Raw genomic sequence first — 21,344 nt, forward strand, 5'->3', positions numbered from 1 at the left:
ATAACATGGCTATATACAGGGAGTACCAGGTATTAATATGGTTATATACAGGGAGTACCAGGTAATAACATGGCTATATACAGGAAGTACCAGGTAATAACATAGCTATATACAGGGAGTACCAGGTAATAACATGGCTATATACAGGGAGTACCAGGTAATAACATGGCTATATACAGGAAGTACCAGGTAATAACATGGCTATATACAGGAAGTACCAGGTAATAACATGGCTATATACAGGAAGTACCAGGTAGTAACATGGCTATATACAGGAAGTACCAGGTATTAATATGGTTATATACAGGAAGTACCAGGTAATAACATGGCTATATACAGGAAGTACCAGGTAATAACATGGCAATATACAGGGAGTACCAGGTAATAACATGGCTATATATAGGGAGTACCAGGTAATAACATGGCTATATACAGGAAGTACCAGGTAATAACATGGCTATATACAGGGAGTACCAGGTATTAATATGGTTATATACAGGGAGTACCAGGTAATAACATGGCTATATACAGGGTGTACCAGGTAATAACATGGCTATATACAGGGAGTACCAGGTAATAACATGGCTATATACAGGGAGTACCAGGTAATAACATGGCTATATACAGGAAGTACCAGGTAATAACATGGCTATATACAGGAAGTACCAGGTAATAACATGGCTATATACAGGGAGTACCAGGTAATAACATGGCTATATACAGGGTGTACCAGGTAATAACATGGTTATATACAGGGAGTACCAGGTAATAACATGGCTATATACAGGGTGTACCAGGTAATAACATGGCTATATACAGGGAGTACCAGGCAATAACATGGCTATATACAGGAAGTACCAGGTAATAACATGGCTATATACAGGGAGTACCAGGTAATAACATGGCTATATACAGGGTGTACCAGGTAATAACATGGCTATATACAGGGAGTACCAGGTAATAACATGGCTATATACAGGAAGTACCAAGTAATAACATGGCTATATACAGGGAGTACCAGGTAATAACATGGCTATATACAGGGAGTACCAGGTAATAACATGGCTATATACAGGGAGTACCAGGTAATAACATGGCTATATACAGGAAGTACCAGGTAATAACATGGCTATATACAGGGAGTACCAGGTAATAACATGGCTATATACAGGGAGTACCAGGTATTAATATGGTTATATACAGGGAGTACCAGGTAATAACATGGCTATATACAGGAAGTACCAGGTAATAACATGGCTATATACAGGGAGTACCAGGTAATAACATGGCTATATACAGGAAGTACCAGGTAATAACATGGCTATATACAGGAAGTACCAGGTAATAACATGGCTATATATAGGGAGTACCAGGTAATAACATGGCTATATACAGGGAGTACCAGGTAATAACATGGTTATATACAGGGAGTACCAGGTAATAACATGGCTAAATACAGGGAGTACCAGGTAATAACATGGTTATATACAGGGAGTACCAGGTAATAACATGGTTATATACAGGGAGTACCAGGTAATAACATGGCTATATACAGGGAGTACCAGGTAATAACATGGTTATATACAGGGAGTACCAGGTAATAACATGGCTATATACAGGAAGTACCAGGTAATAACATGGCTATATACAGGGAGTGCCAGTTAATAACATGGCTATATACAGGAAGTACCAGGTAATAACATGGCTATATACAGGAAGTGCCACTACTGAGTGCAGGGTACGAGGTAATAACATGGCTATATACAGGGAGTACCAGGTAGTAACATGGCTATATACAGGAAGTACCAGGTAATAACATGGCTATATATAGGGAGTACCAGGTAATAACATGGCTATGTACAGGGAGTACCAGGTAGTAACATGGTTATATACAGGGAGTACCAGGTAATAACATGGCTATATACAGGGAGTACCAGGTAATAACATGGCTATATGCAGGGAGTACCAGGTAATAACATGGTTATATACAGGAAGTACCAGGTAATAACATGGCTATATAGAGGAAGTACCAGGTAATAACATGGCTATATACAGGGAGTACCAGGTAATAACATGGCTATATACAGGGAGTACCAGGTAATAACATGGTTATATACAGGGAGTACCAGGTAATAACATGGCTATATACAGGGAGTACCAGGTAATAACATAGCTATATACAGGAAGTACCAGGTAATAACATGGCTATATACAGGGAGTACCAGGTAATAACATGGCTATATACAGGGAGTACCAGGTAATAACATGGCTATATACAGGGAGTACCAGGTAATAACATGGCTATATACAGGAAGTACCACTACTGAGTGCAGGGGTACCAGGTAATAACATGGCTATATACAGGAAGTACCACTACTGAGTGCAGAGGTACCAGGTAATAACATGGCTATATACAGGAAGTACCACTACTGAGTGCAGGGGTACCAGGTAATAACATGGCTATGTACAGGAAGTACCACTACTGAGTGCAGGGTACGAGGTAGTTGAGGTAATTGAGGTAATACAGTATGCATGTGTGTGTGTGTGTGTGTGTGTGTGTGTGTGTGTGTGTGTGTGTGTGTGTGTGTGTGTGTGTGTGTGTGTGTGTGTGTGTGTGTGTGTGTGTGTGTGTGTGTGTGTGTGTGTGTGTGAAATAAATAATCAAGGGTGTCAATGTAAATAATCTGGGTAGACATTTAATCAGCTGTTCAGGAGTTTTATGGCTTGGGGGTAGAAGCTGTTCAGGAGTCTTATGGCTTGGGGGTAGAAGCTGTTCAGGAGTCTTATGGCTTGGGGGTAGAAGCTGTTCAGGAGTTTTATGGCTTGGGGGTAGAAGCTGTTCAGCAGTCTTATGGCTTGGGGGTAGAAGCTGTTCAGCAGTCTTATGGCTTGGGGGTAGAAGCTGTTCAGCAGTCTTATGGCTTGGGGGTAGAAGCTGTTCAGGAGTCTGATGGCTTGGGGGTAGAAGCTGTTCAGGTGCCTTTTGGTCCCAGACTTGGCGCTCCGGTACCACTTGCCATGCGGTAGCAGAGAGAACAGTCTAAATGACTTGGGTGGCTGGCTCCGGTACCGCTTGCCGTGCGGTAGCAGAGAGAACAGTCTATATGGCTTGGATGGCTGGAGTCCTTGACCATTTTTAGGGCCTTTCTCTGACACCGTCTGGTATAGAGGTCCTGAATGGCAGGGAGTCCGGCCCCAGTGATGTATTGGGACCATACGCGCTCCCCTCAGTTGTGCCTTGTGGTCAGATGCCGAGCAGTTGCTATACCAGGCGGTAATGCAGCCAGTCAAAATGCTCTCAATGGCGCAGCTGTATAACTTTTTGAGAATCTGAGGGCCCACGCCAAATCTTTTCAGCCTCCTGAGGGGGAAGAGGCGTTGACGTGCCCTCTTCACGACTGTGTTAGTGTGTTTGTACATTGATAGGACCTTAGTGATGTGGAACACAAGGAACTTGAAGCTCTAGGCCCGCTCCACTACAGCCCCGTCGATGTGAATGGGGGCGTGTTCGGCCCGCCGTTTCCTGTAGTCCACAATAAGCATCTCTGTCTTGCCCGCGTTGAGTGAGAGGTTGTCCTGGCACCATACTGCCAGGTCTCTGACCACCTCCTTACAGGCTGTCTCATCATCGTCGGTGATCAGGCCTACCACCGTTGTGTCGTCGGCAAACTTAATGATGGTGTTGGAGTCGTGTTTGGCCATGCAGTCGTGGGTGAACATGAAGTGGACTAAGCATGCAGCCGTGAATGTTGCCGATATGTTGTTGCCTACACCACCCCTGAGGGGCTCCAGTGTTGAGGATCAGCGTGGCAGATGTGTTGTTTCCTACCCTTACCACCTGGGGGCGGCCCGTCAGGAAGTCCAGGATCCATTTGCAGAGGGAGGTGTTCAGTCCCAGGGTCCTTAGCTTATTGATGAGCTTGGAGAGCACTATGGTGTTGAATGCTGAGCTGTATTCAGTGAACAGCATTCTCACATAGGTGTTCCTTTTGTCCAGGTGGGAAAGGGCAGTGTTGAGTGCAATAGAGATTGAGCCATCTGTGGATTTGTTTGGGCGGTATGCGAATTGGAGTGGGTCCAGGGTGTCTGGGATGGTGGTGTTGGTGTGAACCATGACCAGCCTTTCAAAGCATTTATGGCTACAGATGTGAGTGCTACGGTTCATTAGTCATTTAGACATCTTGCCTTGGCACTCATAGGCACAGGGACTATGGTGATTTGCTTGAAACATGAAGATATTACAGACAGAGATGGCCGCCTCGCTTCGTGTTCCTAGGAATCTATGCAGTATTTAGTTTTTTTATGTGTTATTTATTACATACAGTTGGGAGGAACTATTGCATATAAGAGCAACGTCAACTCACCAACATTACGACCAGGAATACAACTTTCCCGAAGCGGATCCCCTGTTTGGTCCACCACCCAGGACAATGGATCGGATCCCAGCCGGCGACCCAAAACAACGGCGCTGCAGAAGGGGCAGACGGAGCGGTCTTCTGGTCAGGCTCCGTAGACGGGCACATCGCGCACCGCTCCCGAGCATACAACTCACCAATGTCCAGTCTCTTGACAACAAGGTAAACGAAATCCGAGCAAGGGTTGCCTTCCAGAGAGACATCAGAGATTGTAACGTTCTTTGTTTCAACGAAACATGGCTCACTCGGGATACATCATCAGAGTCGGTACAGCCACCTGGTTTCTCCACGCATCGCGCCGACAGAAACAAACATCTCTCTGGTAAGATGAAGGGCGGGGTTGTATGCCTTATGATTAATGAGACGTGGTGTGATCATAACAATATACAAGAACTCAAGTCCTTTTGTTCACCTGACCTAGAATTCCTTACAATCAAATGCCGACCGCATAATCTACCAAGAGAATTCTCTTCGATCATAATCACAGTCGTGTATATCCCCCCCCCCCCAAGCAGACACATCGACGGCCCTGAAAGAATTTCATTTGACTCTATGTAAACTGGAAACCACATATCCTGAGGCTGCATTTATTGCAGCTGGGGATTTTAACAAGGCTAATCTGAAAACAAGGCTCCCTAAATTGTATCAGCGTATCGAATGTGCGACCCGGGCTGGCAAAACCCTTGTTACTCTAACTTCCACGACGCATATAAAGCCCTCCCCCTGCCATCCTTTCGGCAAATCTGACCACGACTCCATTTTGTTGCTCCCAGCCTATAGACAGAGACTAAAACAGGAAGCACCCGTGCTCAGGTCTGTTCAACGCTGGTCTGACCAATCGGATTCCACGCTTCAAGATCGCTTCGATCACGTGGACTGGGATATGTTCCGCATAGCGTCGGACAATAACATTGATGAAAACGCTGATTCGGTGAGCGAGTTGATTAGCAAGTGCATCGGCGATGTTGTACCCACAGCGTCTATTAAAACATTCCCCAACCAGAAACCGTGGATTGATGGCAGCATTTGCAAAAACTGAAAGCACGAACCAATGCTTTTAATCAGGGCAAGGTGACCGGAAACATGACCGAATACAAACAGTGTAGCTATTCCCTCCGCAAGGCAATCAAACAAGCTAAGCGTCAGTATAGAGACAAAGTAGAGTCGCAATTCAACGGCTCAGACACGAGAGGTATGTGGCAGGGTCTACAGTCAATCACGGACTACAAAAGAAAAACCAACCCCGTCGCGGACCACGATGCCTTGCTCCCTGACAAACTAAGCAACTTCTTTGCTCGCTTTGAGGACAATACAGTGCCACTGACACGGCCCGCTACCAAAACCTGCAGGTTCTCCTTCACTACAGCCAACGTGAGTAAAACATTTAAACGTGTTAACCCTCGCAAGGCTGCCGGCCCAGACGACATCCCTAGCCGCGTCCTCAGAGAATGCGCAGACCAGCTGGCTGGTGTGTTTACGGACATATTCAATCAATCCTTATCCCAGTCTGCTGTTCCCACATGCTTCAAGAGGGACACCATTGTTTCTGTTCCCAAGAAAGCTGATCCTCAACATTGGGGCCCCACAAAGGTGCGTTCTCAGCCCTCTCCTGTACTCCATGTTCACCCATGACTGCGTGGCCATGCACTCCTCCAACTCAATCATCAAGTTTGCAGACGACACTACAGTGGTAGGTTTGATTACCAACAACGACGAGATGGCCTACAGGGAGGAGGTGAGGGCCCTCGGAGTGTGGTGTCAGGAAAATAACCTCACACTCAATGTCAACAAAACATTGGAGATGATCGTGGACTTCAGGAAACAGCAGAGGGAGCAGCCCCCTATCCACATCGACGGGACAGTAGTGGAGAAGGTGGAAAGTTTTAAGTTCCTCGGTGTACCAAAAACACTCACAAACTTTTACAGATGCACAATCGAGAGCATCCTGTCGGGCTGTATCACCGCCTGGTACGGCAACTGCACCTTCCTACAACAGCAAGGCTCTCCAGAGGGTAGTGAGGTCTGCACAACGCATCACCGGGTCGCAAACTACCTGCCCTCCAGGATACCTACACCACCCGATGTCACAGGAAGACCAAAAAGATCATCAAGGACAACAACCACCCGAGCCACTGCCTGTTCACCCCACTATCATCCAGAAGGCGAGGTCAGTACAGGTGCATCAAAGCTGGGACCGAGAGACTGAAAAACAGCTTCTATCTCAAGGCCATCAGACTGTTAACCTGTTGAGGACAGACGTTCTGCTAGCGGAACCCCGTTCCGCCTGCAGAACCCCTAGCCAACAGCCAATGGCATCGCACGGCGCGAAATACAAAACCAACTAAAATACCACAATTCAATTTTCTCAAACAATCAACTATTTTACACCATTTTAAAGATAAGACTCTCGTTAATCTAACCACATTGTCCGATTTCAGAAAGGCTTTACAGCGAAAGCAAAACATTAGATTATGTTAGGAGAGTACATAGACACAAATAATCACACAGCCATTTTCCAAGCAAGCATATATGTCACATAAACCTAAACCACAGCTAAATGCAGCACTAACCTTTGATGATCTTCATCAGATGACACTCCTAGGACATTATGTTATACAATACTTGCATGTTTTGTTCAATCAAGTTCATATTTATATAAAAAAACAGCTTTTCACATTAGCATGTGATGTTCAGAACTAGCATACCCACCCAAAACTTCCGGTGAATTTATTAAATTACTCTTCATAAACATTGACAAAAATACATAACAAGTATTTTAAGAATTATAGATACAGAACTCCTTTATGCAATCGCGGTGTCAGATTTTAAAATAGCTTTTCGACGAAATCACATTTTGCAATATATAGCTCGGCCATCACGGCCATCACGGCTAGCTATTTTGAAACCCACCAAGTTTGGGGCTCACTAAACTCAGAATTACTATTAGAAAAATTGGATTACCTTTGCTGTTCTTCGTCAGAATGCACTCCCAGGACTTCTACTTCAACAACGAATGTTGTTTTGGTTCCAAATAATCCATAGTTATATTCAAATAGCTCCGTTTTGTTCGTGCGTTCAGGTCACTCTCCGAAGGGTGACGCGCGAGTGCATTTCGTGACAAAAAATGTCAAAATATTCCATTACCGTACTTAGAAGCATGTCAAATGCCGTTTAAAATCAATTTTTATGCTAGTTTTCTCGTAAAATAGCGATAATATTCCAACCGGGCAACGTTGTATTCATTCAAAGGCTGAAAGAAAAAAATGGAGTAGTCTCGTGAACGCGCATCTCAGTCTCACTGTCCCCAGGCTGACCACTTACAAATTCTGCTGCTGTTCTTTGCCCAGAGACAGCAGACACCCCATTCCATTTTCTGGCGGCTTTAGAGAGCCAATGGAAGCCTTAGAAAATGTCACGTTACAGCACAGATGCTGTAATGTCGATAGAGATGCAACAGAAGGACAACAAATTGTCAGACAGGGCACTTCCTGTATGGAATCTTCTCAGGTTTTGGCCTGCCATATGAGTTCTGTTATACTCACAGACACCATTCAAACAGTTTTAGAAACTTTAGAGTGTTTTCTATCCAACTCTACTAATTATATGCATATTCTAGTTTCTGGGCAGGAGTAGTAACCAGATTAAATCGGGTATGTTTTTTATCCGGCCGTGAAAATACTGCCCCCTATCCCAAAGAAGTTAAACAGCCATCACTAACATTGAGTGGCTGCTGCCAACATACTGACTCATCTCTAGCCACTTCAATAATGAAAAAATTGATGTAATAAATGTATCACTAGCCACTTTAAACAATGCCACTTTATATAATGTTTACATACCCTACATTACTCATCTCATATGTATATACTGTACTCTATACCATCTACTGCATCTTGCCTATGCCAATCTGCCATCACTCATTCATATATTTTTATGTACATATTCTTATTCATTCCTTTACACTTGTGTGTATTAGGTAGTTGTGAAATTGTTAGATTAGATTACTTGTTAGATATTACTGCATGGTCTGAACTAGAAGCACAAGCATTTCGCTACACTCGCATTAACATCTGCTAACCATATGTATGTGACAAATAACATTTGATTTGATTTGACAGGGTCAGGGAGAGGTTAAAAATGTCAGTGAAGACACATGCCAGCTGGTCAGCTCATGCTCTGAGTACACGTCCTGGTAATCCATCTGGTCCCGCAGCCTTGTGAATGTTGACCTGTTTAAAATGTCTTAATCACATCGACTACGGAGAGAGTGATAATACAGCCATCCGAAACAGCTGGTGCTCTCACGCATGCTTCAGTGTTGCTTGCCTCGAATCGAGCATAGAAGGCATTTAGCATCAGGTTGGCTCGCATCACAGGCAAGCTCTCGGCTGACAGTAGTTGTTGAGTTGTAGGCTCGGTAGGTGCATCTCTCTGACTGTTTCTGCGTTCAACAATGTTCACTAGGCCTAGATTCAATAAGATCAAGGGTTAACCAGCGTTGGCCGACATCCGCATAGCTGATGTTTTGGCGGCGTTGGAGGTGGAACTGTGGTTAGAGCTGACAAATAGGCTAGCGGCTGCTCCGTCATAAAACCACTCCCTTATTATCTCTACCGTAGTTAGAAGTTCAAAATGGTGATAGAAAGTGTAGCCTCTATAGATGATAGTTTAGCCTCTATAGGTGATAGAAAGTGTAGCCTCTATAGATGATAGTGTAGTCTCTATAGATGATAGTGTAGCCTCTATAGATGATAGTGTAGCCTCTATAGATGATAGAAAGTGTAGCCTCTATAGATGATAGAAAGTGTAGCCTCTATAGATGATAGTGTAGCCTCTATAGATGATAGAAAGTGTAGCCTCTATAGATGATAGAAAGTGTAGCCTCTATAGATGAAAGTGTAGCCTCTATAGATGATAGAAAGTGTAGCCTCTATAGATGATAGAAAGTGTGGCCTCTATAGATGATAGAAAGTGTAGCCTCTATAGATGATAGAAAGTGTGGACTCTATAGATGATAGAAAGTGTAGCCTCTATAGATGATAGAAAGTGTAGCCTCTATAGGTGATAGAAAGTGTAGCCTCTATAGGTGAAAGTGTAGCCTCTATAGATGATAGAAAGTGTGGCCTCTATAGGTGATAGAAAGTTTAGCCTCTATAGATGAAAGTGTAGCCTCTATAGATGATAGTGTAGCCTCTATAGATGAAAGTGTAGCCTCTATAGATGATGGAAAGTGTAGCCTCTATAGATGATAGTGTAGCCTCTATAGATGAAAATGTAGCCTCTATAGGTGATAGTGTGGCCTCTATAGATGGTAGAAAGTGTAGCCTCTATAGGTGATAGTGTAGCCTCTATAGATGATAGTGTAGCCTCTATAGATGATAGTGTGGCCTCTATAGATGGTAGAAAGTGTAGCCTCTATAGATGATAGTGTAGCCTCTATAGATGATAGTGTAGCCTCTATAGGTGATAGTGTGGCCTCTATAGATGAAAGTGTAGCCTCTATAGATGATAGTGTAGCCTCTATAGATGAAAGTGTAGCCTCTATAGATGATAGAAAGTGTAGCCTCTATAGGTGATAGTGTAGCCTCTATAGATGATGGAAAGTGTAGCCTCTATAGATGAAAGTGTAGCCTCTATAGATGGTAGAAAGTGTAGCCTCTATAGGTGATAGTGTAGCCTCTATAGATGATGGAAAGTGTAGCCTCTATAGATGATAGTGTAGCCTCTATAGATGAAAATGTAGCCTCTATAGGTGATAGTGTGGCCTCTATAGATGGTAGAAAGTGTAGCCTCTATAGGTGATAGTGTAGCCTCTATAGATGATAGTGTAGCCTCTATAGATGATAGTGTGGCCTCTATAGATGGTAGAAAGTGTAGCCTCTATAGATGATAGTGTAGCCTCTATAGATGATAGTGTAGCCTCTATAGGTGATAGTGTGGCCTCTATAGATGAAAGTGTAGCCTCTATAGATGATAGAAAGTGTAGCCTCTATAGGTGATAGTGTAGCCTCTATAGATGATAGAAAGTGTAGCCTCTATAGATGATAGAAAGTGTAGCCTCTATAGATGAAAGTGTGGTCTCTATAGATGATGGAAAGTGTAGCCTCTATAGGTGATAGAAAGTGTAGCCTCTATAGATGAAAGTGTGGCCTCTATAGGTGATAGAAAGTGTAGCCTCTATAGGTGATAGAAAGTGTAGCCTCTATAGGTGATAGAAAGTGTAGCCTCTATAGATGAAAGTGTGGTCTCTATAGATGATGGAAAGTGTAGCCTCTATAGATGATAGAAAGTGTAGTCTCTATAGATGATAGAAAGTGTGGCCTCTATAGATGAAAGTGTAACCTCTATAGGTAATAGTGTAGCCTCTATAGATGAAAGTGTAGCCTCTATAGATGATGGAAAGTGTGGCCTCTATAGGTAATGGAAAGTGTATCCTCTATAGGTGATAGTGTAGCCTCTATAGATGAAAGTGTAGCCTCTATAGATGATGGAAAGTGTGGCCTCTATAGATGATAGAAAGTGTGGCCTCTATAGATGATAGAAAGTGTAGCCTCTATAGATGATAGAAAGTGTAGCCTCTAGAGATGATAGAAAGTGTAGCCTCTATAGATGAAAGTGTGGCCTCTATAGATGATAGAAAGTGTAGCCTCTATAGATGATAGAAAGTGTAGCCTCTATAGATGATAGAAAGTGTAGCCTCTATAGATGATAGAAAGTGTAGCCTCTATAGATGATGGAAAGTGTAGCCTCTATAGATGATAGAAAGTGTAGCCTCTATTAGAGGTCGACCGATTATGATTTTTCACCGCCGATACCGATTATTGGAGGACCAAAAACATCCAATTCCGATTAATCGGCCTATATATATATATTATTTTTATTTTTTTACTTATTTATTTGTAATAATGACAATTACAACAATACTGAATGAACACTTTTATTTTAACTTAATATTATACATCAATAAAATCAATTTAGCCTCAAATAAATAATGAAACATGTTCAATTTGGTTTAAATAATGCAAAAACACAGTGTTGGAGAAGAAAGTAAAAGTGCAATATGTGCCATGTAAAAAAGCTAACGTTTAAGTTCCTCGCTCAGAACATGAGAACATATGAAAGCTGGTGGTTCCTTTTAACATGAGTCTTCAATATTCCAAGGTAAGAAGTTTTAGGTTGTAGTTATTATAGGAATTATAGGACTATTTCTCTCTATACCATTTGTATTTCATATACCTTTGACTATTGGATGTTCTTATAGGCACTTTAGTATTGCCAGTGTAACAATATAGCTTCCGTCCCTCTCCTCGCTCCTACCTGGGCTCGAACCAGGAACACATCGACAACAGCCACACTCGAAGCAGCGTTACCCATCATTACCCTGTCCCAGACCTGCTGTTTTCAACTCTCTAGAGACAGCAGGAGCGGTAGAGATACTCTCAATGATCGGCTATGAAAAGCCAACTGACATTTACTCCTGAGGTGTTGACCTGTTGCTTCCTCGACAACCACTGTGATTATTATTATTTGACCCTGCTGGTCATTTATGTTCATTTGAACATCTTGTCCATGTTCTGTTATAATCTCCACCCGGCACAGCCAGAAGAGGACTGGCCACCCCTCATAGCCTGGTGTAAGGGCTGTCTGAAGAGAGAGTGGACCAAAACGCAGCGGAGTTAGTGTTCATCATTTAATATTTAATTGAACAACGTGAACACTATACAAAAACAAGAAAAGAGAAAACCGACAGCCAACAGTCCTGTCAGGTGCAAAACACTAACAGAAACAATTACCCACCAAACCCAAAGGAAAAACAGGCTCCTTATGTGTGACTCCCAATCAGCAACAACGAACTACAGCTGTGCCTGATTGGGAGCCACACACGGCCCAAAACAAAGAAATACCAAAACATAGAAAAAGGAACATAGAACGCCCACCCAATGTAACACCCTGGCCTAACCAAAATAAAGAACAAAAGAAAAACTCTCTATGGCCAGGGCGTTACACCTGGTTCCTCTCTAGGTTTCTTCCTAAGGTTTTGGCCTTTCTAGGGAGTTTTTCCTAGCCACCGTGCTTCTACACCTGCATTGCTTGCTGTTTTGGGGGGTTTTAGGCTGGGTTTCTGTACAGCACTTTGTGACATCAGCTGATGTAAGAAGGACTTTATAAATACATTTGATTTGATACAGAAACAGACTGGCACTCTGTTTGGATAGTAGTTGTAGTAGTAATGTTGTCTTGTCCTGCTTGGTGTTGTTGGGTCAAGACAACCATAAATCTCTCGGAGGACCTTAGCCCTAGGACCATGCCTCAGGACTACCTGGCCTGATGAGTCCTTGCTGTCCCCAGTCCACCTATACATTGTCTGAAACAGAGACAGACTAGACTGTCTGGTGTTGTTGGGTCAAGACAACCATAAATTGTCTGAAACAGAGACAGACTGGCACCCTATCTGGCTAGTAGTTATAATCTGTCCTAATTGTGTAATGGATTGCATTTACTGTATATAGCTATGAATGTACATAGTATGTTTCCAGTGTTTTTGATAATGCCATGGTTTTTCTATCTAACCGTATGTAACCTGTTTGCCTGTTCTCAGGACCCTGCGGTCGCAGCAGACACCAGAGCATGTGTGCATCAACGACTGTAACTGCTACACAGCCTCAGTGAGTCCTGTGTGCGGCTCCGACGGAATCACCTACCTCTCTGCCTGCTTCGCTGGCTGCCTCACACCTGTAAGTCCCTGGTCTCCTGGCAGCCTGCTTCGCTGGCTGCCTCACACCTGTAAGTCCCTGGTCTCCTGGCAGCCTGCTTCGCTGGCTGCCGCACACCTGTACGTCCCTGGTCTCCTGGCAGCCTGCTTCGCTGGCTGCCTCAAACCTGTAAGTCCCTGGTCTCCTGGCAGCCTGCTTCGCTGGCTGCCTCATACCTGTAAGTCCCTGGTCTCCTGGCAGCCTGCTTCGCTGGCTGCCTCACACCTGTACGTCCCTGGTCTCCTGGCAGCCTGCTTCGCTGTGTTGTCATCGACATCCGTAGTAGAATAATGTTCTAAAAGTCTCTATGCATTATAGAGTCCTGTACAGCTGCCTCAAGGCTGTCCCATGGATTACTGCATCACCATTCACATGATAGTAGATCACATAAACCCATAGGGTACATCATGTCAGGGTCACCTAAACTGTAGGAGCGAGCTATATTAATCATGTAGGTGATATATAGAAGTCTGTGTTTGAGTCCCAAATGGCACCCTATTCCCTATATAGTGCACTACTTTTGACCAGGATCCAATGATTCCTATAGTTTATATATTGTATCCTCTCCTGTCCTCCAGAACCAGCTGTCTATCTATAGGTGATGTCCTCTCCTGTCCTCCTCCAGAACCAGCTGTCTATCTATAGGTGATGTCCTCTCCTGTCCTCCTCCAGAACCAGCTGTCTATCTATAGGTGATGTCCTCTCCTGTCCTCCTCCAGAACCAGCTGTCTATCTATAGGTGATGTCCTCTCCTGTCCTCCTCCAGAACCAGCTGTCTATCTATAGGTGATGTCCTCTCCTGTCCTCGAGAACCAGCTGTCTATCTGTAGGTGATGTCCTCTCCTGTCCTCCTCCAGAACCAGCTGTCTATCTATAGGTGATGTCCTCTCCTGTCCTCCTCCAGAACCAGCTGTCTATCTATAGGTGATGTCCTCTCCTGTCCTCCTCCAGAACCAGCTGTCTATCTATAGGTGATGTCCTCTCCTGTCCTCCTCCAGAACCAGCTGTCTATCTATAGGTGATGTCCTCTCCTGTCCTCCAGAACCAGCTGTCTATCTATAGGTGATGTCCTCTCCTGTCCTCCTCCAGAACCAGCTGTCTATCTATAGGTGATGTCCTCTCCTGTCCTCCCAGAACCAGCTGTCTATCTATAGGTGATGTCCTCTCCTGTCCTCCTCCAGAACCAGCTGTCTATCTATAGGTGATGTCCTCTCCTGTCCTCCAGAACCAGCTGTCTATCTATAGGTGATGTCCTCTCCTGTCCTCCTCCAGAACCAGCTGTCTATCTATAGGTGATGTCCTCTCCTGTCCTCCAGAACCAGCTGTCTATCTATAGGTGATGTCCTCTCCTGTCCTCCTCCAGAACCAGCTGTCTATCTATAGGTGATGTCCTCTCCTGTCCTCCAGAACCAGCTGTCTATCTATAGGTGATGTCCTCTCCTGTCCTCCAGAACCAGCTGTCTATCTATAGGTGATGTTCTCTCCTGTCCTCCTCCAGAACCAGCTGTCTATCTATAGGTGATGTCCTCTCCTGTCCTCCTCCAGAACCAGCTGTCTATCTATAGGTGATGTCCTCTCCTGTCCTCCAGAACCAGCTGTCTATCTATAGGTGATGTCCTCTCCTGTCCTCCTCCAGAACCAGCTGTCTATCTATAGGTGATGTCCTCTCCTGTCCTCCAGAACCAGCTGTCTATCTATAGGTGATGTCCTCTCCTGTCCTCCTCCAGAACCAGCTGTCTATCTATAGGTGATGTCCTCTCCTGTCCTCCTCCAGAACCAGCTGTCTATCTATAGGTGATGTCCTCTCCTGTCCTCCTCAGAACCAGCTGTCTATCTATAGGTGATGTCCTCTCCTGTCCTCCAGAACCAGCTGTCTATCTATAGGTGATGTCCTCTCCTGTCCTCATCTAGAACCAGCTGTCTATCTATAGGTGATGTCCTCTCCTGTCCTCCTCCAGAACCAGCTGTCTATCTATAGGTGATGTCCTCTCCTGTCCTCCTCCAGAACCAGCTGTCTATCTATAGGTGATGTCCTCTCCTGTCCTCCAGAACCAGCTGTCTATCTATAGGTGATGTCCTCTCCTGTCCTCCTCCAGAACCAGCTGTCTATCTATAGGTGATGTCCTCTCCTGTCCTCCTCCAGAACCAGCTGTCTATCTATAGGTGATGTCCTCTCCTGTCCTCCAGAACCAGCTGTCTATCTATAGGTGATGTCCTCTCCTGTCCTCCTCCAGAACCAGCTGTCTATCTATAGGTGATGTCCTCTCCTGTCCTCCTCAGAACCAGCTGTCTATCTATAGGTGATGTCCTCTCCTGTCCTCCAGAACCAGCTGTCTATCTATAGGTGATGTCCTCTCCTGTCCTCCTCCAGAACCAGCTGTCTATCTATAGGTGATGTCCTCTCCTGTCCTCCTCCAGAACCAGCTGTCTATCTATAGGTGATGTCCTCTCCTGTCCTCCTCCAGAACCAGCTGTCTATCTATAGGTGATGTCCTCTCCTGTCCTCCAGAACCAGCTGTCTATCTATAGGTGATGTCCTCTCCTGTCCTCCAGAACCAGCTGTCTATCTATAGGTGATGTCCTCTCCTGTCCTCCTCCAGAACCAGCTGTCTATCTATAGGTGATGTCCTCTCCTGTCCTCCTCCAGAACCAGCTGTCTATCTATAGGTGATGTCCTCTCCTGTCCTCCTCCAGAACCAGCTGTCTATCTATAGGTGATGTCCTCTCCTGTCCTCCAGAACCAGCTGTCTATCTATAGGTGATGTCCTCTCCTGTCCTCCAGAACCAGCTGTCTATCTATAGGTGATGTCCTCTCCTGTCCTCCAGAACCAGCTGTCTATCTATAGGTGATGTCCTCTCCTGTCCTCCAGAACCAGCTGTCTATCTATAGGTGATGTCCTCTCCTGTCCTCCAGAACCAGCTGTCTATCTATAGGTGATGTCCTCTCCTGTCCTCCTCCAGAACCAGCTGTCTATCTATAGGTGATGTCCTCTCCTGTCCTCCAGAACCAGCTGTCTATCTATAGGTGATGTCCTCTCCTGTCCTCCAGAACCAGCTGTCTATCTATAGGTGATGTCCTCTCCTGTCCTCCTCCAGAACCAGCTGTCTATCTATAGGTGATGTCCTCTCCTGTCCTCCAGAACCAGCTGTCTATCTATAGGTGATGTCCTCTCCTGTCCTCCTCCAGAACCAGCTGTCTATCTATAGGTGATGTCCTCTCCTGTCCTCCTCCAGAACCAGCTGTCTATCTATAGGTGATGTCCTCTCCTGTCCTCCTCAGAACCAGCTGTCTATCTATAGGTGATGTCCTCTCCTGTCCTCCTCCAGAACCAGCTGTCTATCTATAGGTGATGTCCTCTCCTGTCCTCCAGAACCAGCTGTCTATCTATAGGTGATGTCCTCTCCTGTCCTCCTCCAGAACCAGCTGTCTATCTATAGGTGATGTCCTCTCCTGTCCTCCTCCAGAACCAGCTGTCTATCTATAGGTGATGTCCTCTCCTGTCCTCCTCCAGAACCAGCTGTCTATCTATAGGTGATGTCCTCTCCTGTCCTCCTCCAGAACCAGCTGTCTATCTATAGGTGATGTCCTCTCCTGTCCTCCAGAACCAGCTGTCTATCTATAGGTGATGTCCTCTCCTGTCCTCCTCCAGAACCAGCTGTCTATCTATAGGTGATGTCCTCTCCTGTCCTCCAGAACCAGCTGTCTATCTATAGGTGATGTCCTCTCCTGTCCTCCAGAACCAGCTGTCTATCTATAGGTGATGTCCTCTCCTGTCCTCCTCCAGAACCAGCTGTCTATCTATAGGTGATGTCCTCTCCTGTCCTCCAGAACCAGCTGTCTATCTATAGGTGATGTCCTCTCCTGTCCTCCTCCAGAACCAGCTGTCTATCTATAGGTGATGTCCTCTCCTGTCCTCCTCCAGAACCAGCTGTCTATCTATAGGTGATGTCCTCTCCTGTCCTCCAGAACCAGCTGTCTATCTATAGGTGATGTCCTCTCCTGTCCTCCTCCAGAACCAGCTGTCTATCTATAGGTGATGTCCTCTCCTGTCCTCCTCCAGAACCAGCTGTCTATCTATAGGTGATGTCCTCTCCTGTCCTCCTCCAGAACCAGCTGTCTATCTATAGGTGATGTCCTCTCCTGTCCTCCTCCAGAACCAGCTGTCTATCTATAGGTGATGTCCTCTCCTGTCCTCCTCCAGAACCTGACCAGCTGTATGTGTATCAGCAGTAAGGAGGAGGAGGCGGTGGCGTTGTCGGGGAAATGCCCCAGTCCAGGCTGCCAACAGGCCTTTCTCACCTTCCTTTGTGTCATCTGTGTGTGCAGCATGATTGGAGCCATGGCCCAGACACCGTCCGTCGTCGTCCTTATCAGGTAGCCTCTATCCCTGACCTTTAACCCTGACCTCTATCCCTGACCTTTAACCCAGACACCCTCCGCCGTCGTCCTTATCAGGTAGCCTCTATCCCTGACCTTTAACCCTGACCTCTATCCCTGACCTTTAACCCAGACACCCTCCGCCGTCGTCCTTATCAGGTAGCCTCTATCCCTGACCTTTAACCCTGACCTCTATCCCTGACCTTTAACCCAGACACCCTCTGCCGTCGTCCTTATCAGGTAGCCTCTATCCCTGACCTTTAACCCTGACCTCTATCCCTGACCTTTAACCCAGACACCCTCTGCCGTCATCCTTATCAGGTAGCCTCTATCCCTGACCTTTAACCCTGACCTCTATCCCTGACCTTTAACCCAGACACCCTCTGCCGTCGTCCTTATCAGGTAGCCTCTATCCCTGACCTTTAACCCTGACCTCTATCCCTGACCTTTAACCCAGACACCCTCCGTCGTCGTCCTTATCAGGTAGCCTCTATCCCTGACCTTTAACCCTGACCTCTATCCCTGACCTTTAACCCAGACACCCTCTGCCGTCGTCCTTATCAGGTAGCCTCTATCCCTGACCTTTAACCCTGACCTGTATCCCTGACCTCTATCCCTGACCTCTATCCCTGAGCTCTATCCCTGACCTCTATGCCCTGACCTCTATGCCCTGACCTCTAACCCTGACCCCCTCTGTTATCATACTCATCAGGTAACCTCTAACCTCTAACCCAGACCCCCTCTGTTATCATCCTCATCAGGTAACCTCTAACCTCTAACCCTGACCCCCTCTGTTATCATACTCATCAGGTAACCTCTAACCTCTAACCCAGACCCCCTCTGTTATCAACCTCATCAGGTAACCTCTAACCCTATCCCTGACCTCTAACCCAGACCCCCTCTGTTATCATACTCATCAGGTAATCTCTAACCTCTAACCCAGACCCCCTCTGTTATCATCCTCATCAGGTAACCTCTAACCATCTGTAACGGCTTGCTGCTGCTGTTACGGCTTGATGCTGCTGTAACGGCTTGCTGCTGCTGTTATGGCTTGCTGCTGCTGTAACGGCTTGCTGCTGCTGTTATGGCTTGCTGCTGCTGTAACTGCTTGCTGCTGCTGTAACGGCTTGCTGCTGCTGTAACGGCTTGCTGCTGCTGTAACGGCTTGCTGCTGCTGTTACGGCTTGCTGCTGCTGTAACGGCTTGCTGCTGCTGTAACGGCTTGCTGCTGCTGTAACTGCTTGCTGCTGTAACGGCTTGCTGCTGCTGTAACGGCTTGCTGCTGCTGTAACGGCTTGCTGCTGCTGTAACGGCTTGCTGCTGCTGTAACGGCTTGCTGCTGCTGTAACGGCTTGCTGCTGCTGTAACGGCTTGCTGCTGCTGTTACGGCTTGCTGCTGCTGTAACGGCTTGCTGCTGCTGTAACGGCTTGCTGCTGCTGTTACGGCTTGCTGCTGCTGTAACGGCTTGCTGCTGCTGTAACTGCTTGCTGCTGCTGTAACTGCTTGCTGCTGCTGTAACGGCTTGCTGCTGCTGTAACGGCTTGCTGCTGCTGTAACTGCTTGCTGCTGCTGTAACGGCTTGCTGCTGCTGTAACTGCTTGCTGCTGCTGTAACTGCTTGCTGCTGCTGTAACTGCTTGCTGCTGCTGTAACGGCTTGCTGCTGCTGTAACTGCTTGCTGCTGCTGTAACTGCTTGCTGCTGCTGTAACTGCTTGCTGCTGCTGTAACGGCTTGCTGCTGCTGTAACGGCTTGCTGCTGCTGTAACTGCTTGCTGCTGCTGTAACGCTTGCAGCTGCTGTAACGGCTTGCTGCTGCTGTAACTGCTTGCTGCTGCTGTAACTGCTTGCTGCTGCTGTTACAGCTTTCTGCTGCTGTAACGGCTTGCTGCTGCTGTTACGGCTTGCTGCTGCTGTAACGGCTTGCTGCTGCTGTAACGGCTTGCTGCTGCTGTAACGGCTTGTTGCTGCTGTACCGGCTTGCTGCTGCTGTTATGGCTTGCTGCTGCTGTAACGGCTTGCTGCTGCTGTAACTGCTTGCTGCTGCTGTTACGGCTTGCTGCTGCTGTAACGGCTTGCTGCTGCTGTTTCGGCTTGCTGCTGCTGTAACGGCTTGCTGCTGCTGTAACGGCTTGCTGCTGCTGTAACGGCTTGCTGCTGCTGTACCGGCTTGCTGCTGCTGTTATGGCTTGCTGCTGCTGTAACGGCTTGCTGCTGCTGTAACTGCTTGCTGCTGCTGTAACGGCTTGCTGCTGCTGTAACGGCTTGCTGCTGCTGTAACTGCTTGCTGCTGCTGTAACTGCTTGCTGCTGCTGTTACGGCTTGCTGCTGCTGTAACGGCTTGCTGCTGCTGTTACGGCTTGCTGCTGCTGTAACGGCTTGCTGCTGCTGTAACGGCTTGCTGCTGCTGTAACTGCTTGCTGCTGCTGTAACTGCTTGCTGCTGCTGTAACTGCTTGCTGCTGCTGTAACGGCTTGCTGCTGCTGTAACGGCTTGCTGCTGCTGTAACTGCTTGCTGCTGCTGTAACGGCTTGCAGCTGCTGTAACGGCTTGCTGCTGCTGTAACTGCTTGCTGCTGCTGTAACTGCTTGCTGCTGCTGTTACGGCTTGCTGCTGCTGTAACGGCTTGCTGCTGCTGTTACGGCTTGCTGCTGCTGTAACGGCTTGCTGCTGCTGTAACGGCTTGCTGCTGCTGTAACGGCTTGCTGCTGCTGTACCGGCTTGCTGCTGCTGTTATGGCTTGCTGCTGCTGTAACGGCTTGCTGCTGCTGTAACTGCTTGCTGCTGCTGTAACGGCTTGCTGCTGCTGTAACGGCTTGCTGCTGCTGTAACTGCTTGCTGCTGCTGTAACTGCTTGCTGCTGCTGTTACGGCTTGCTGCTGCTGTAACGGCTTGCTGCTGCTGTTACGGCTTGCTGCTGCTGTAACGGCTTGCTGCTGCTGTAACGGCTTGCTGCTGCTGTACCGGCTTGCTGCTGCTGTTATGGCTTGCTGCTGCTGTAACGGCTTGCTGCTGCTGTAACGGCTTGCTGCTGCTGTAACTGCTTGCTGCTGCTGTAACGGCTTGCTGCTGCTGTAACTGCTTGCTGCTGCTGTAACGGCTTGCTGCTGTACATTTTGACTGTTTTCTATAGTGTGTTTCTTTGTGTTTCAGAACAGTGAGCCCTGAGCTAAAATCCTACGCTCTTGGAGTTCTGTTTCTGGGCCTGAGACTTCTAGGTAGGAGATGACTGTCATCAATAACATGTTTCTGGGCCTGAGACTACTAGGTAGGAGATCACTGTCATCAATAACATTTTTCTGGGCCTGAGACTTCTAGGTAGGAGATGACTGTCATCAATAACATGTTTCTGGGCCTGAGACTACTAGGTAGGGGATCACTTTCATCAATAACATGTTTCTGGGCCTGAGACTACAAGGTAGGAGATCACTGTCATTAATAACATGTTTCTGGGCCTGAGACTACTAGGTAGGAGATCACTGTCATCAATAACATGTTTCTGGGCCTGAGACTACTAGGTAGGAGATGACTGTCATCAATAACATGGCTTTTATTCCATTGTTTATGTACAATACAAACCAAGCTGAATCCATTCAAGGTAATGTTAGCTGTACTGTATGTGTTTAAGTATGATGGCTGATCTATTGTTTGCATTTACAAGCCACAATGAACCAAGAAAACCAGACAATCACAGCATCTAAGGTTTGGGTCTAACGTCTGATCTATATTCCCTCTCCTCCCAGGTTTTATTCCTCCTCCTCTGATCTTCGGCATGGGCATCGACTCCACCTGCCTGTTCT

The 21,344-nt window shown here is 46.5% G+C and overlaps 1 protein-coding gene across 1 annotated transcript in view; it reads left to right on the forward strand.

The window, feature by feature from the left end:
* The window catches only part of slco3a1b (solute carrier organic anion transporter family member 3A1b), a 69,671-nt gene that overhangs the window by 47,915 nt on the left and 412 nt on the right, over window positions 1-21,344 (forward strand). The window contains exons 7-10 of the mRNA XM_045708826.1: window positions 13,015-13,150; window positions 17,371-17,543; window positions 20,698-20,762; window positions 21,288-21,344. The exon at window positions 21,288-21,344 is cut by the window's right edge and continues 412 nt beyond it. Coding sequence (XP_045564782.1) covers window positions 13,015-13,150; window positions 17,371-17,543; window positions 20,698-20,762; window positions 21,288-21,344 — 431 coding nt within the window. The remainder of the gene's footprint in view (window positions 1-13,014; window positions 13,151-17,370; window positions 17,544-20,697; window positions 20,763-21,287) is intronic.

This window comes from Salmo salar, chromosome ssa26 (genome assembly GCF_905237065.1).
Source record: "Salmo salar chromosome ssa26, Ssal_v3.1, whole genome shotgun sequence".
Lineage (NCBI taxonomy): Eukaryota > Metazoa > Chordata > Actinopteri > Salmoniformes > Salmonidae > Salmo > Salmo salar.